This window comes from Chrysemys picta, chromosome 18 (genome assembly GCF_011386835.1).
Source record: "Chrysemys picta bellii isolate R12L10 chromosome 18, ASM1138683v2, whole genome shotgun sequence".
In the NCBI taxonomy this organism is placed as follows: domain Eukaryota; kingdom Metazoa; phylum Chordata; order Testudines; family Emydidae; genus Chrysemys; species Chrysemys picta.
This window is the reverse complement of record NC_088808.1, coordinates 13,958,205-13,971,621: the sequence shown is the minus strand read 5'-3', so window position 1 is coordinate 13,971,621 and position 13,417 is coordinate 13,958,205. Positions and strand designations below refer to the sequence as shown.

Here is a 13,417-nt window from a genome sequence, read left to right as displayed (position 1 = left end):
TCCAACAGGCCTGGGAAGGGGAGCTGGGGTTCAGTGCTGCCTTCCTCCTATGAAGGACAAACTTGGCTACGAACGCCCATATCTGCCCCCCACCCCATGGGATGCTTTGAACTAGCCAGAGCCTCAGAGCAGCCTGGATTCCAGGTAGCTTTTCCTGTTCTCCCTGAGCTATAGATCAGTGGGTGAGGGACTCCTTAAACCGTCACAACCACTCACTTGGCTGCACGTGCCCCCCTGCCAGGCCATGGTGAACTGTCTGCGCTAGCCCTGTCTCTCTGCAGACTTGCTCGGTTTTACACCCATGCCCCCCACCAGCATTCTGGAAGAGGCTGTCCTTCCACTCCTGCCCCACCTTAGCTTGAGGGGTGCAGATCATTGCATTGTTGAGCTATTCTGACCTTGCTGTTTAGAGATCTTCACTCTATCCATCCCTCCACCTCTGCCCATCCCAGCTCTTGCATTCTGTTCTGGCCAGGGCTTATTTCATACTTGTATTGTAGAAGCCCACACCCTGCCTAGGAGCCCTATCGTGCTAGGTGCTGTACCCTGACAACTAAGAGGATTCCTCTCTCAGGGTCACACTGAGGGCTTGGATACATGAGGAGTCACTCTGGAATAGCTATTCTTGTTAAACTGCTCTGGTTTAATGTTCTCTGAGATTCTCAGCAATAAGAGCATCCACACAGGAAATTAATCCAGAATAAGGCCGGGTATGAATTCAAAACACATTGAGTCCTGATGATCCTCCATGTGTAGACATCTCCTGAGTTTGAGGATATGGGTGTAGGGAGGAGTGCAAAATGGGCTCTTTGAGGAAGGTGTTCTTTCTGGGGCAGAAGGCTGCCTGCTGCTGCTGGGTGAAGGGCTGGCTTGTTCCTGGAGTTAGCCTGCTGCATCTGTGGAGTATCCCCACCAATTGCTGTTATTGCCGAGTGCTTCTTGAAGTCTCCAACACTGATCTCCTTTCCTGTTGCTCTGTGGCCCCACCAGCTCTGGAGCGACGAGGTGGAAAAAGTAAGTACACAGGTGAAAAAGTGCTGGAAATGTTAATGAGCGGGATGGGAGGCAGAACACACATACTGCAGACTTCTTCCTCCAAATGTGGAGCGGGTGCTTGATCAAGGGTGTGTCACTGCTCTTTGCAGGCTGAAAGCAGAGATGTTAGCTCTGTCCCCTGGGAGCTTCCCACTGGGGTTAAGCAATGAGGTGATGAGCAAGAGAACTGTAACTAGCTAACTCTAATGCTAGTAGGACTGGCAAGGAAGCAATTTGACCACATCTGCATATCTCCAGGACCTGCCCATTTGTCTTGCCTAATAAGGCCTCAGCATCTGAAAAAATTAGGCTCCCTGTGTATAATACAAGGCAGTTTTAGGAGCTCCCTGTGCTGCCATGCTAGCAGCAGAGCCAATGCACTGTCATGGTACATTCAGCTCCTTTCCTGCAGCACAGACTCCTCCCACCTCAATATACATGCACCATTAAGAGCCATCTCTTCTATTTGTTCTGGAGGAATTGGGCCTGACTAGGAGCTGAGTCTAGACCGAAGTAACCGAGAGGAAGGGATTCCCACTAACACCCTAGATGGTCCTTACGAGAAGTTGTGTAGCACAGAAAAGTGAGAGGGGAAATGCTCTCTGGCTCAGAGTAAAGGTGGTTCTGTGTAGGAGACATGTCTCCATGTTGCCTGTCTTGGCTTGAGGGGGATGGGCAATAAACCAAAGTTGCTCCTTTGGAGTATTCAGCAGCATAAATTCACACTATAAAAAGGCAGAGATGTAGCCGGTATGTGACCGCACATAATTGGGTATTGACCTTCTGTATAGGACCTCAGAATAGTAGGGTGCTGAACAGAGATTAGATACCTGCCTAGCACATCAGAAGGGCTATGACCATGCTCAAAAGTGGTGATAATTCATCTCTTGGCAATCCAGGGTGCTCTCATATATCTCTGCATCTTTAACCTGATCCCTAGTGAATGTGTCCAGATCTCCAAATTTCCATGGAGCCTGGCCTGCCATGATCATGTCCTCGAGAGAGCAGACTGAACGAGCTGGTTAGGGCTGAAATGCATTGGTGGAATTGTACAGGAGGAAGTGTAAATTCCTTTACACCACACCTGGTACCAATCAGGGCCACTGGCCTCTTCCAGTAGATGCATGTAACTCCTCATGTTTAGCACCAAAACATGAACTAGCTACTATCCCCCTGACTTTCCCTATATTATAGAACTCTCTTAATGTGCCTCAGATCTCTAGGCAAACATGCTAGGAGCCAATTCAGGATGTCCCCAAGACATCCCCAGATCTTGGATGGGACAAGACATGCCATTCTCTCCCCCACCTTCCCCCTTCAAGCCCCAGTTGCTGGCAGGGATTGCTGGGTGTGTGAGCAAACTGTGGCTTGTGTGGCTGCCTGCCAATGAAATCCTGGCTCTGCCCAATGGAATGGAGCCAGGGTTGCCCACCAGAACACTCAGCTCTGTCTGTAGCCAACTGTTTGCAGGTGCACAATACACCACTGCTGATGCTCCCTGAAATCTGTTCTCCCCCCCCGCTCCCCCCAACAATCTCCTTTCACAGAGGATGCAAGAAACTGTTCAATCAGGTTGGCTTAAAATAGAGGCCAATCTTCCAAGAGGGTTTGGAGTACTCTTATCCACACTGTGCTAGAGTAACATTGGATCCAAGGCAGTGGGCCACAGCAATCTCTGCTTTATACATGCAAATCAAGCTTTGCTTTAAACACTGGACTTCTTTTGGAGGTGATGACGCATCCTAGGAAATATACTGAGTTCCAGCCTCAAGCTATTTAAAAAAAAAAAAAAAAAAAAAAAAAAAAAAAAACCAACCTACTAGGGGCTTGACTGTGTAGGGAAACTGACCAGAATAACTGTTCTGCAATATCTCCCTGTGTGGACACTTACTTCAGGCACCCCAAAAAAGTGTCAGCACAGAGCTATTCTGGTCAATTTCCCCATGTCAACCAGCCCTAAGAGGAAACTGGCCATGGCCCAGGTAGCACTGTTGAGGTTTTCACATAAGTTCTTAACTAGCATGCTCCACTTATCTCCTATCAGGGTATGTCCTCCCCACCCCACCCTGGCCCCAAAACAAATCCTCCGACTGCTCTAATTGCACTGAATGTTACTTTGGAAATATCTGTTTGGGCATCGTTCCCGCATTGCAAACCACCCATTAATTTGTAAGCGTGCTGTCTGCAAGGCCAGTTATGGCTCTGATTTTGCATATTAATTACTGTGTCTGGCAGGGCTTTGGCCTTTACATTCAAAGCCCTCATCTAATTCTACAATCTCTCCTCCCACATGGGCAGCTGCGCTGGCGAGTGGGGTGTTTCCTCCCAGGGCCTCTGCTGCAGAGTTGTCTTGTAGCTGATGTTCTTGGGCCTGATCTTGTGCTAACACGAGCTCAGAGCAGCTCCCTGGAAGCCTCTGGAATCTGACTAGTGTTGAATTCTTAGTTACCCATTGAGAAACCCCCTACAATTGCCCTAGAACTGCTGGGGAAAAGGTAAGACACTCCTCCAAGCTGGGCTGCAGAAACCCCTCCAGCTCTGGTTCTCTAGGCTTAGGTGGGGGGCAGAAGGAGCAGAGCTATGTGAGAGTCTTGCAGCAGCAGCATCCCCTGCAACTCCCATGGGAATGCTGAACTGCCAGGTGTCCTTCCACACAGTGACCCTCTCCATGGAGAGGCGCACTGGCTGTCGATTCCAGGTGGCGCCCTCCTACCCATAGACAATGGGTTGGGGGGGAGGGGGTTAGTGAAGGACTGGCCCTATGAATGCTTAAAGATCCATAAGGCCTGCCCATTCTCTGACTTCAGTGGGATGGGAGAGTTACACCACCCACTCTTTCCCATCATGGATTAGTCTCCATGGCCTCCAGGTTGCCACTGTCCTGGGGAAGGCCTGATCTAGGAGGCGATGGGCTATAAATAGGCATTGCAGACTCTGCTGCAGACATGGAGGGTTGGGACCTAGCTTTCAAGAGTGGCCACTGACTCTTGGCAGCCCAGTCCCACCACTGCCATAAGCCAGGTGCTGAGAGTTCTGAGCACGCATGGCTCCTGGGGAGTCCAGGGGCGCTCTGCACTTCTGCATGCCAGGATCCATGCATCTGATGTTGGGCTTCACAAATGGAGGCATTTGATCAGTAGCGACCTCTGTAAATGTGTCCCTACTTCTCTCCTTCTGGTGGCGGGAGGGGTCAATAGCTGGTCTCCAGCTTGTTCCAGGAGAGAAAGGAAGCTGGACCCAGCCTTCCCCTCTGCAGCCCAGGAAACACATCATGCTCCCTTTGTCTTGCAGGCAGAACATGAGCTCCGGGTGGCCCAGACTGAGTTTGATCGGCAGGCAGAATTGACACGCCTCCTGCTGGAGGGGATAAGCAGCACACATGTGAGTTCCCATGGGGCAAGTGGTCTGAGACTTAAGGACCTATAGTTTTCTCCTAGATCAGGGTTGGGCAAACTTTTTGGCCCGAGGGCCACATCTGGGTATGGAAATTGTATGGCGGGCCATAAATCCACACCTCAACCCCCAATTTCATGAGCGAGGCGGTGAGGGCTCCAGCTGGGGGTGCAGTCTCTGGGCTGGGACCAGAAATGAGTTCAGGGTGGAGGAGGGGGCTCTGGGCACGGGGTTGGGATGCGGGGGCGGGGGGGGTGAGGGCTTGGGTTGGGGGTGCAGCAGGGCGCTCTGGGCTGGGGCTGAGGGTTTTGGAGGGCAGGAGGGAATCAGGGATGGGGCAGGGGGTTGGGGCATAGGAAGTGGTTGGGGGGTGCAGGCTCTGGATGGCACTTACCTCAAGCAGCTCCCAAAAGCAGCAGCATGTCCCCCATGTGGCTCCTGTGCAGCCAGGCAGCTCTGCGTGCTGCCCTGTCTGCAGACGCGGCCCCCATTGGTCACAGTTCCTGGCCAACGGGAGCTGCGGGGGCGGTGCTTGGGGTGGGGGCAGCATGCTTAACCCCCTGGCTGCCCCTACACATAGGAGCTGGAGGGGGGACATGCCGCTGCTTCCGGGAGCTGTGTGGAGCGTGGCAAGCCCCGACCCTGCTCCCTGGCAGGAGCTCGAGGATTGGATTAAAAAGTTTTGAGGGCTGGATGCGGCCCCCAGGCCATAGTTTGCCCACCCCTTTTCTAGAAGAATACTGGGATGGTGTTGAGCCTGTCTGTAGAGGGATGGGAGGAGGAGACACACAATGTAATGCCCAGATTCATGGAGTAAACTGAGGCCTTAGTGCAAACCTCGAGTGCTCAAGGCAGGGGCTTAATGAGCCATGTACATTGTGCTATAGAAATAACACAATCCTACCAAGCATGTACAGCTCTGCAGGCGTCCGTGCACTTGGCCAAGTTGGAGAAGCCTGGCTCTTCCTAGTGTCTAGAGAGTAACATGAGCTGTGGGGACTAACCAGCTGGGCTCCTAACCCTGTGCTCAGTCATCTAGAACACCAGGCACAAGCTCCAGTCGAAGAGACCCCATCCACTTGTTCCTACAGAGACTTCCATCTAGGAGTTTGGGGACTCTGTAGGAACAAGTGGATGGACCTCTCAGCTGCCACTTCCCTATACTAGAAGTGTGTCTCGGTAGGGAGGGGTTCCTCTGTGCCACTGCACCTTAGCTCTAGGTCACAAACAGACCAGCTGACAATCTGTCTTCTCCCTTCAGGTGAATCACCTTCGCTGTCTCCATGAGTTTGTAGAAGCTCAGGCTACCTACTATGCTCAGGGCTACCAGTACATGCTGGACCTGCAGAAGCAGCTGGGCAGGTATGGGATGGGGCCTCCTTGCCTTTGAGGCATTTCCTGGTCTCTTGGCATTCTCCACCTCTGCAACCCCACACAAGCTCAAGGTTAAATTTAAAAATCAGGCCCTTAAAGCTTTATTTCTGGGAGAGCTCCTCTGAGCAACCTTTGTAATGGGGAATCATGATCATGCGGCCTGGGCCCAACGGGATTGGGGTGGTTTTATTAAGTGTTTAATTGCAGGGTTCACCTTTCTAAATGGATCTGTAAGAGACTTGGAACCAGGCTGGATTAACAGCTCTTTGGGTCTAACGTCTGTACCCATGCAATGAGCTTCCATGTCCTGCATGCACTGTCAGAGCCACTGCTGTCCAATTCCAGGTGGCGCCCTCCTACCCATAGACAATGGCGGGGTGGGGTGGGGGTGTTTAGTGAAGGACTGGTCCTATGAGGGGTGAGGGGTATTCCTTGGCTAATTGCCAGTGCAGTCTGACTTGACCAGGTGGGTCTGTGGCTGCAGAATGACTATTTGCTTTCCTTTCCATGCCTGCAGCTCCAAAGGAGAAACGTAAGTAAGATGCCCTAGATCAGGGGTAGGCAACCTATGGTACATGTGCCAAAGGCAGCACACGAGCTGATTTTCAGTGGCACTCACACTGCCTGGGTCCTGGCCACAGTCCGGGGGTCTCTGCATTTTAGTTTAATTTTAAATGAAGCTTCTTAAACATTTTAAAAACGTTATTTACTTTACATACAATAGATTAGTTATACATTATAGACTTGTAGAAAGAGACCTTCTAAAAACATTAATGTATTACGGGCATGCGCAACCTTAAACTAAAGTGAATAAATGAAGACTCGGCACACCACTTCTGAAAGGTTGCAGACTCCTGCCCTAGTTGATACGATCAGGAAAGCTCTTCATCTTCTCTGGTCACATTAATCATGTATTAACTGGTGGCAGGGAGGGGGAGGTCTGGAATAGCTGTTAGTCCACACAGGCCCCAAGGAGCGTCTGACTGAAATGGTGCTGAACATGACTTGTTCTGGCACTGAGCATGAATGGAAGAGGTGCCGTACTGAGTTATACCATGGTCCGTCTTGCCGAGTAGCCTGTCTGATAGCCAATCCCAGAGCTTCAGAAGGCACGTACAGAACAGGGCAATTATGAAATGACCTTTCCCTGACTTCTGGTAGTCAGAGGGTTAGGGCTGCCCCAAGCATGTGGCTGCATCACTGACCATCTTGGTTAATAGCCATTGATGGACCTAGCCTCCATGAACTTATCCATCTTATTTTTTGAACCCAGTTCTAGTCTTGACCATCACAACATCCCATGGCAATGCATTCAACAGGTTAGTTGTGCATTGTGTAGGAAAAAGTACTTCCTCTTGGTTGCATTAAACTTGCTGCCTATTAAATTAGGTGACCCCTGGTTTTTGTATTGTGGGAAGGGGTAAATAACACTTCTCTTCTGTACCATTCATGGTTTTATCTCCATCATAATCTTCCCCCAGAGAGTTAGCCCTCTAAGATGAACAGCCCTAATATTTGTCGTCTCATACGGAAGTCATTCAATACCCTTGAATCACCTCTGTTGCCCTTCTCTGAACCTTTTCCAGTTCCACTACCTCCTTTTTGGGGTGGGGGCAACCAGGACTAAACATAAGTCAGGTGTGGGTGCACCATGAATTTATATAGTGGTATATTTTCTGTCTTGTTTCCTGTTCCTTTCCTAGTAGTTCCTAACGTACTTTTTAGCCTTTCTGATGCATCTATATATACAGAATAATGGAATTTGCTTTCCAGTGAGCCTTTTTAAATTGTTTGCCATTTTGTTGCCTATCCACCCAGTTTTGTGAGGCCCTTGCCCTCTGCTTTGGACTTGACTATCTTGAATAATTTTGTATTGTTGGCGCACACTGCCATTTCACTGTTCACACTCTTTTCCAGATCACTTATGAATACGTTGAACAGCACAGGCCCCAGTACAGATCCTTGGGTCGGGGGAACCCCACTGTTCATCTCTCTCCATTGTGAAAACTGACCATTTATTCCTACTGTTTCCTATTGTTCAACCAGTTACTGATCCTTGAGAGGACCTTCTCTCTTCTCCCATGGCTACTTAGGCTGTCGCTATGCTAGGGAGCTTACACTGGTGCAGCTGCATCAATGCCACTGTAAGCTCTCTAGTGTAGCCACTCTACACTGATGGGAGAGCTCTCTCCTGTCAGCTTAATTACTCCAGCCCCTGCGAGCAGCAGTAGCTATATTGGCGGGAGAAGCTCTCCTGCTGACAGAGCGTTGTCCACACTAGCGCTTATGTCGGCATAAATTGTCACTTGCGGGGTGGCTAATGCACATCCCTGAGACATAATTTGTTGATTTAAGCTGTAGTGTAGCCTTAGTTTCCTTAAGAGCCTTTGAGGGACCTTGTCAAAGGCTTTCTGGAGGTCCAAGTACGCTGTAGTGATTGGATCACCCATATCCCTGTGCTTGTTGACTCCCTCAAAGAACTCTAATGGATTTGTAAAGGGAAGTCATGCCTCCCCCAAGCTGTGACTCTTCCCTGACCAATCATGTTTCTGTGTCTGATAATTCTGCCAATTTGCTTGGTACTGAAGTTAGGCTCAGCAGCCTGCAAGTAAGTAAGTAAGTAAGTAAGTGTGTGTGTGTGTGTGTGTGTGTGTGTGTGTGTGATTAGTTAGCTTCCAATCATTTTGGTACAGAGGCTGATTTCAGTGATAGGTTACTTTCTACAGTTAGTAGTTCTGCAATTTCATGTTTGAGTTCCTTGAGAACTTCTGAGTGAATACCAACCATCTGGTCCTGGTGACTTATTACTGTTTTTAATTAATCAGTTCTAAAACGTCTTCTGTTGAAACATCAATTTGGGACAGTACTTCTGATTTGTTACTCGCATCAGAGCTATTCTTTTTGGGCATCTCTCCCACCCCCTCTGCAACGAGGATCAATGCAGAGAATTCATTTCGCTTCTCTGCAATCTCCTTCTCTTCCTTGAGTGCTACTTTAACAGCATGGTTTAATGGCACGTTACACATGACCAGCCATGGGTGCAGTTTAACTTTAATTACCATAAGCCACTGGTGGAGCCCAGAACCCCTCTGAGTGCTGGTCCAGTGCTCTAGCTGCTTGGCCACACTGCCTCACTTTACCCTTTCACCACAAGAAATCAAGACTCAAATCTGTCTCGAGTTAAAACTATTGTGGCATTCTCTGTCAGTCCATCTCCAATCTACAGCACAGCTGGGGGTGACTTCTGCTGAGCCTCCTAAGGGAGGACGGGCCGTGCTGCTGCTGAGGATTCAGGTGCATTGGCAGCGCTGTGGAGCAGCACTGCAGTGGGGACTGGAGAACCATCTGTTATGCTCTTGTAAACATTAACACTGCGCTCCAAAGTGTGACTCAGTGACAAGACCGTCCCCATAAGCTACAAACAAGCACATTGTGTAACGTGAACATTAGGAGAGAAACAGAGTGGCTTGATTGGACGCTCAACAATGTTCTGCATCTCTAGTTACCCTAGCTGCTGGCTCAGAGCCCCCTTTGGGAGCAGTTCGCTAGTCAGAATCATGAACCAACAGGCAACTTCTCTTGTGCAATGCTGGAGCCTCGCTAACTTGCCTTTTCCTCATTTCCCCCTTACTAAGATTTCCAGGTACATTTGTGGGCAATGCAGAGTCCACATCGCCTCCCCCAGCTACCACCTCTCCAACCACTGTTTCTGCCACCATTCCTGTTGTGCCCACTGTAGGCAGGGCACCGAACCCTGCCACAGCTGTTGAGGGGGCACTGAACCTGAGTGATGTCAAGCCTCCAGCCAGCGGGACCCGGAAGGCCAGAGTTCTCTATGATTATGAAGCGGCTGACAGCAGTGAGCTGGCGCTATTAGCGGATGAGGTTGGTATCTGTTCCTTGAACTCTGTTCACTCCGTTTGGCACTGTTGCATAATAGTGCTGGATCAGGGCTTGGCAAGGCCCTTGGGACTAGCAACTCCTCAGCCTTTTCACTAGTGGGGCTAGTAAGTGAGAGCCTGACTCTCTTCTCATTCACACCAGTGTAAATTGGGACCAACTCCTACTGCAGTTAGTAGAATGACAGCAGTGGAGAGGAGAATGGGTCCAAGTTCTGCAATGCCATAGGTCAACCCAATGGCTACACCCCTGTTGCGTCCTTTTGCTCACACTGAAGTCTCTCTATTGCCATTAATGCACTAAGGCCTGGATACGTTATCCAAAGAATTCCTTCAGCTGCCTTGTCTCACCTAACCAAGCCCAGGGGGTTAGATAAAAAGGCCGATCACTTTAACTCTCTGGTGCTGAGGGCTGAATGGGACAGTCCTCAACCACTGGTCAGGTAGAAAAGTCTTGGGATAGTTCAGAGCAGGCTGAAGTTTTAAGCAACTTCATGGCAATGCCTCTGAAATCCCTTCTGCCATCAGTGAGGGGGAATATTTGAGTGCAGAGCTGCACCCTGACACAAGTGTGCTTGGCAGAGACAATATGGGGTGGCTTGAAGTCGTGTATGACTAAACAACGTAAAAACTTGGAAGCCTCTGAAAGGTCCTTGGGGAATTCCCAGGCAAGAGTCTGTCTACTAGTGGGACTAACTCCAAGGAGGCTTTGGGGAAAGAACTAGAGAGATACTGGGAAACACTAGGGGGAACTAGGTGGGTATTGCAGGAAATAAATCACAAACCTAATTCTGTTCTTGGCTCCAAATGAGGAATGAGACTTCATCTAATCATCTTCTCTCCCAGATGATCACAGTGTACAGCCTGCCAGGGATGGATCCAGACTGGCTCATAGGCGAGCGGGGTAACCAGAAGGGCAAAGTTCCTGTCACCTACTTAGAACTGCTCAGTTAAATGCTGCCGGGAAGGAGAATCTACAAGCAAAATGCAACCCTCCATGTCCTGGCATTCTTCATGAGACCATTGCTCTCTTCGGGGTCAACTCACTCACGACTAACATGGGAATTGGGAGGAGAAGACTAGGCTGATGGTGGGTCGGGGAGGAAGGGTCACTTCACCTTTCAAGGCCCCTAGAGCTGAATTCATTAACTGTCCACACAGCCTGCTTTGAGGGTTAGTTGTAAGGATCGTGTGGTGTGTTGGGGTTCCCTCTACTGATCCCTTTCCCCCTGCCCTGCTTGTGTTAACTGTGGTGGCTTTCCAGGAACCAGCCCTGTCTCTTCTTCCTCAACAGCTGCTCGTGGCATTTGAGACCAAATGAATTTTCTTTTGTGTTTAGCATCTTAGTGCCTTTCTCTTCTCAGAGGCTCTTTACCAGGGTACTCTTGCTTGGGCCACATCATTGTATGCATTCCAGTGGGGGGCAAAGGCACTGGGTCTCTTTCCAAAATGCTAACACGGGCATGTTCTAACAAGAATAGAGGCCAAGGCCATGAGGAGCTGTATTTGGATAGCATGTGTCTGTAAAAACTCAATTCCCCATCCACAGCACTCCTTTACCCACCGAGGAACAATAAAGCAGGGCTACTACAATGGGCTTGGTGGCTGCTGCCTGGCACAGAATGACTTGTTAAACTTCCTTCCAATTTCACTAATCTAATGACCCAAGGCCAGTCCTGCACGAATGAAACCACCTGTCAGTGCAAGGGAACCTGCATCTTACTTGCATTTCTTCCAAGCAATGGACTGAGTTTACAAGCCTTTAAAAAAGCTTTTGCTCCCTGTTGTTGTACAGGCTCACTACTCTTCTTGGTGTTTTTTTGTGCAGGGTGGGGTTTAGCCTGCTAGTCTGTTTTAACAATCAGATTAACTTAAATGCTGTCTTGTCCCATCCAGCTGGTAGTGAACAGACCTGGTGAATCCTAGCACAGCATGTGGGATGGGTCTTCTTACTCTGTATATTCACAATGAGCCTCTTACTACTTCATATGCCAAGCGGCTGTTATTTGGTTCTGCTTTCTCATCCCTCCCATTTTGCTGTCCAGGGTACCCTTGTAACTTGAACCATCACAAATACTGAGGAGGTGAATGGATGAAGTAGTAGACACCTTGGTCTGAAAGCTCTCCCTATGAGGTGATGTGCTCAACAGCTAAGGGATTTAGATGGCAAAATGTAATTGCTTTGGCAGCTCAAACCATGTAGAAGCATTCAACTGTACTAAGATCTTTGTTCACTACCCCTCCCCTGGTGGGTCTAGACAGACACTGACTTGCTTGTTTATCCACTGATCTTTTGCACTCTTCCTTGACTGCTTTGTGACCATCCTAATGTAATAGGGCACAGAGCACCTGTGTATATAGAGCTCTTGGTTTTCAGCATTTATTTGCCAATAAATAACCAGTCTGCCCTCCTGTCTCAGTATCTTGTGTGGGTTTCATACCACTTCACTTTCCAGCTAGCAGTGAACAGTATGAAGTGGGGTAATGTAACTTAAGAGCCATGCAATACTGTTACAGTACTGAGATGTCACAAGTCTGAGATTAAAGACTCTAAATCCTCTGGCACTTCTCCTTTTTATCTCCCACCCTATTAGCTTAAACTAAAGTGCAGTGTGAAGCTTTCCATGTGTGCTAGTGCTGTTTTAATGTCTGCTTGTGGGAGTAGGCTATGACCTTACTAGCAGCCAGTTCTGCATGCTGCTCTTGAAATGTGGGGTTTGGAGAAGGCAGTCTACCCCTCCCCCTGTAGTAGAATCGGGTATAGAAGTGAACTAGGCTGGCAACTTGAATTAACAAGGAACAGCTGCTCTCTAAGCTGTTTCCCTAGCCCAGACTACAGGTGTGGTTTATAAGGAATATAGCAGCCCCACTCTGGTCTGGTAACATTTCCAATCTTGCTGTTCTGGGCTTGACTATTCCTTTATTGCCCCTATAAGCTCTGTAGTTGTTGCTGACTTATCCTAAAATTTGTCCCTGATCCACCTTGGGGAAGTTCCAAGAATACCCTGCTACTTCACTTAATTTCCTTACTCAAGTGTTGGGCTGTCTTGCATTTAACAAATACAAACCCAAGCTCTTCTTAGGCTTTAATGATCCCTGTGACCACCATGGACATAGCTGCTAACTTCCCACCCTGGCCTAGTCCTCAGCAGTAAGCCAGACTGAAAGCCAGGCTGTGGCTTGTAGTCTGTACTCCCTTAGAATATCTCGTAATGGTGTCAAGAGCGCCCCCCCCAAGCAGGGACTGGCCCCTGGCCCAGGTAAGTCAAAAATAGCAGCTTTCTTGAAAGCACTCAATGAATGCTAAGAATATTTGATCTTTTTCCTCTGAACAGCTTCAAGCACTCTTCCTCCTTGCCAATGGAGCCTTAGTTCTTTGATTGGATGTGAAAGTGACTAAGCAAACCTCAGTTCAGTCAACAACCCTGCCACTGGTTAGAAAAGTACTGCCTCTACCAGGCATACACAAGGCAAATCTGTGTGTGCCTTAAAGTTAAAGGCTGCTTTAGGAGATGCTGAACCAATTACTACTACTCAAAGCTTCCTGTGATACATGTTTGTTTAGAGAGTGATACCCCAGATAACTCCTGAGGGGGTGTCAGGATCTGAGTGAGCCTGCTGCTGCTGCTCAGGGGCCATGAAACCATCACATTTCAGGTAACTTCACAAGAACCTACCTCTCTACATACAGTTCAATGGAGCAAGCTGCTTTGTCT

General features: G+C 49.0%; 1 protein-coding gene across 8 annotated transcripts in view; it reads left to right on the top strand.

The window, feature by feature from the left end:
- SH3GLB2 (SH3 domain containing GRB2 like, endophilin B2) overlaps positions 1-12,109 on the top strand; it is a 41,152-nt gene extending 29,043 nt beyond the window's left edge. For 2 of the 8 annotated variants that reach the window (XM_008169203.4, XM_008169209.4), the window contains 6 exons: positions 991-1,014; positions 4,327-4,416; positions 5,690-5,790; positions 6,320-6,334; positions 9,438-9,687; positions 10,548-12,109. In XM_008169203.4, coding sequence (XP_008167425.2) covers positions 991-1,014; positions 4,327-4,416; positions 5,690-5,790; positions 6,320-6,334; positions 9,438-9,687; positions 10,548-10,655 — 588 coding nt within the window. In that variant the 3' untranslated portion in view covers positions 10,656-12,109. The remainder of the gene's footprint in view (positions 1-990; positions 1,015-4,326; positions 4,417-5,689; positions 5,791-6,319; positions 6,335-9,437; positions 9,688-10,547) is intronic. The other 6 variants (XM_065572337.1, XM_008169206.4, XM_008169207.4 and 3 more) reach the window with 3 other exon arrangements.
- The last annotated feature ends 1,308 nt before the right edge of the window (positions 12,110-13,417 follow it).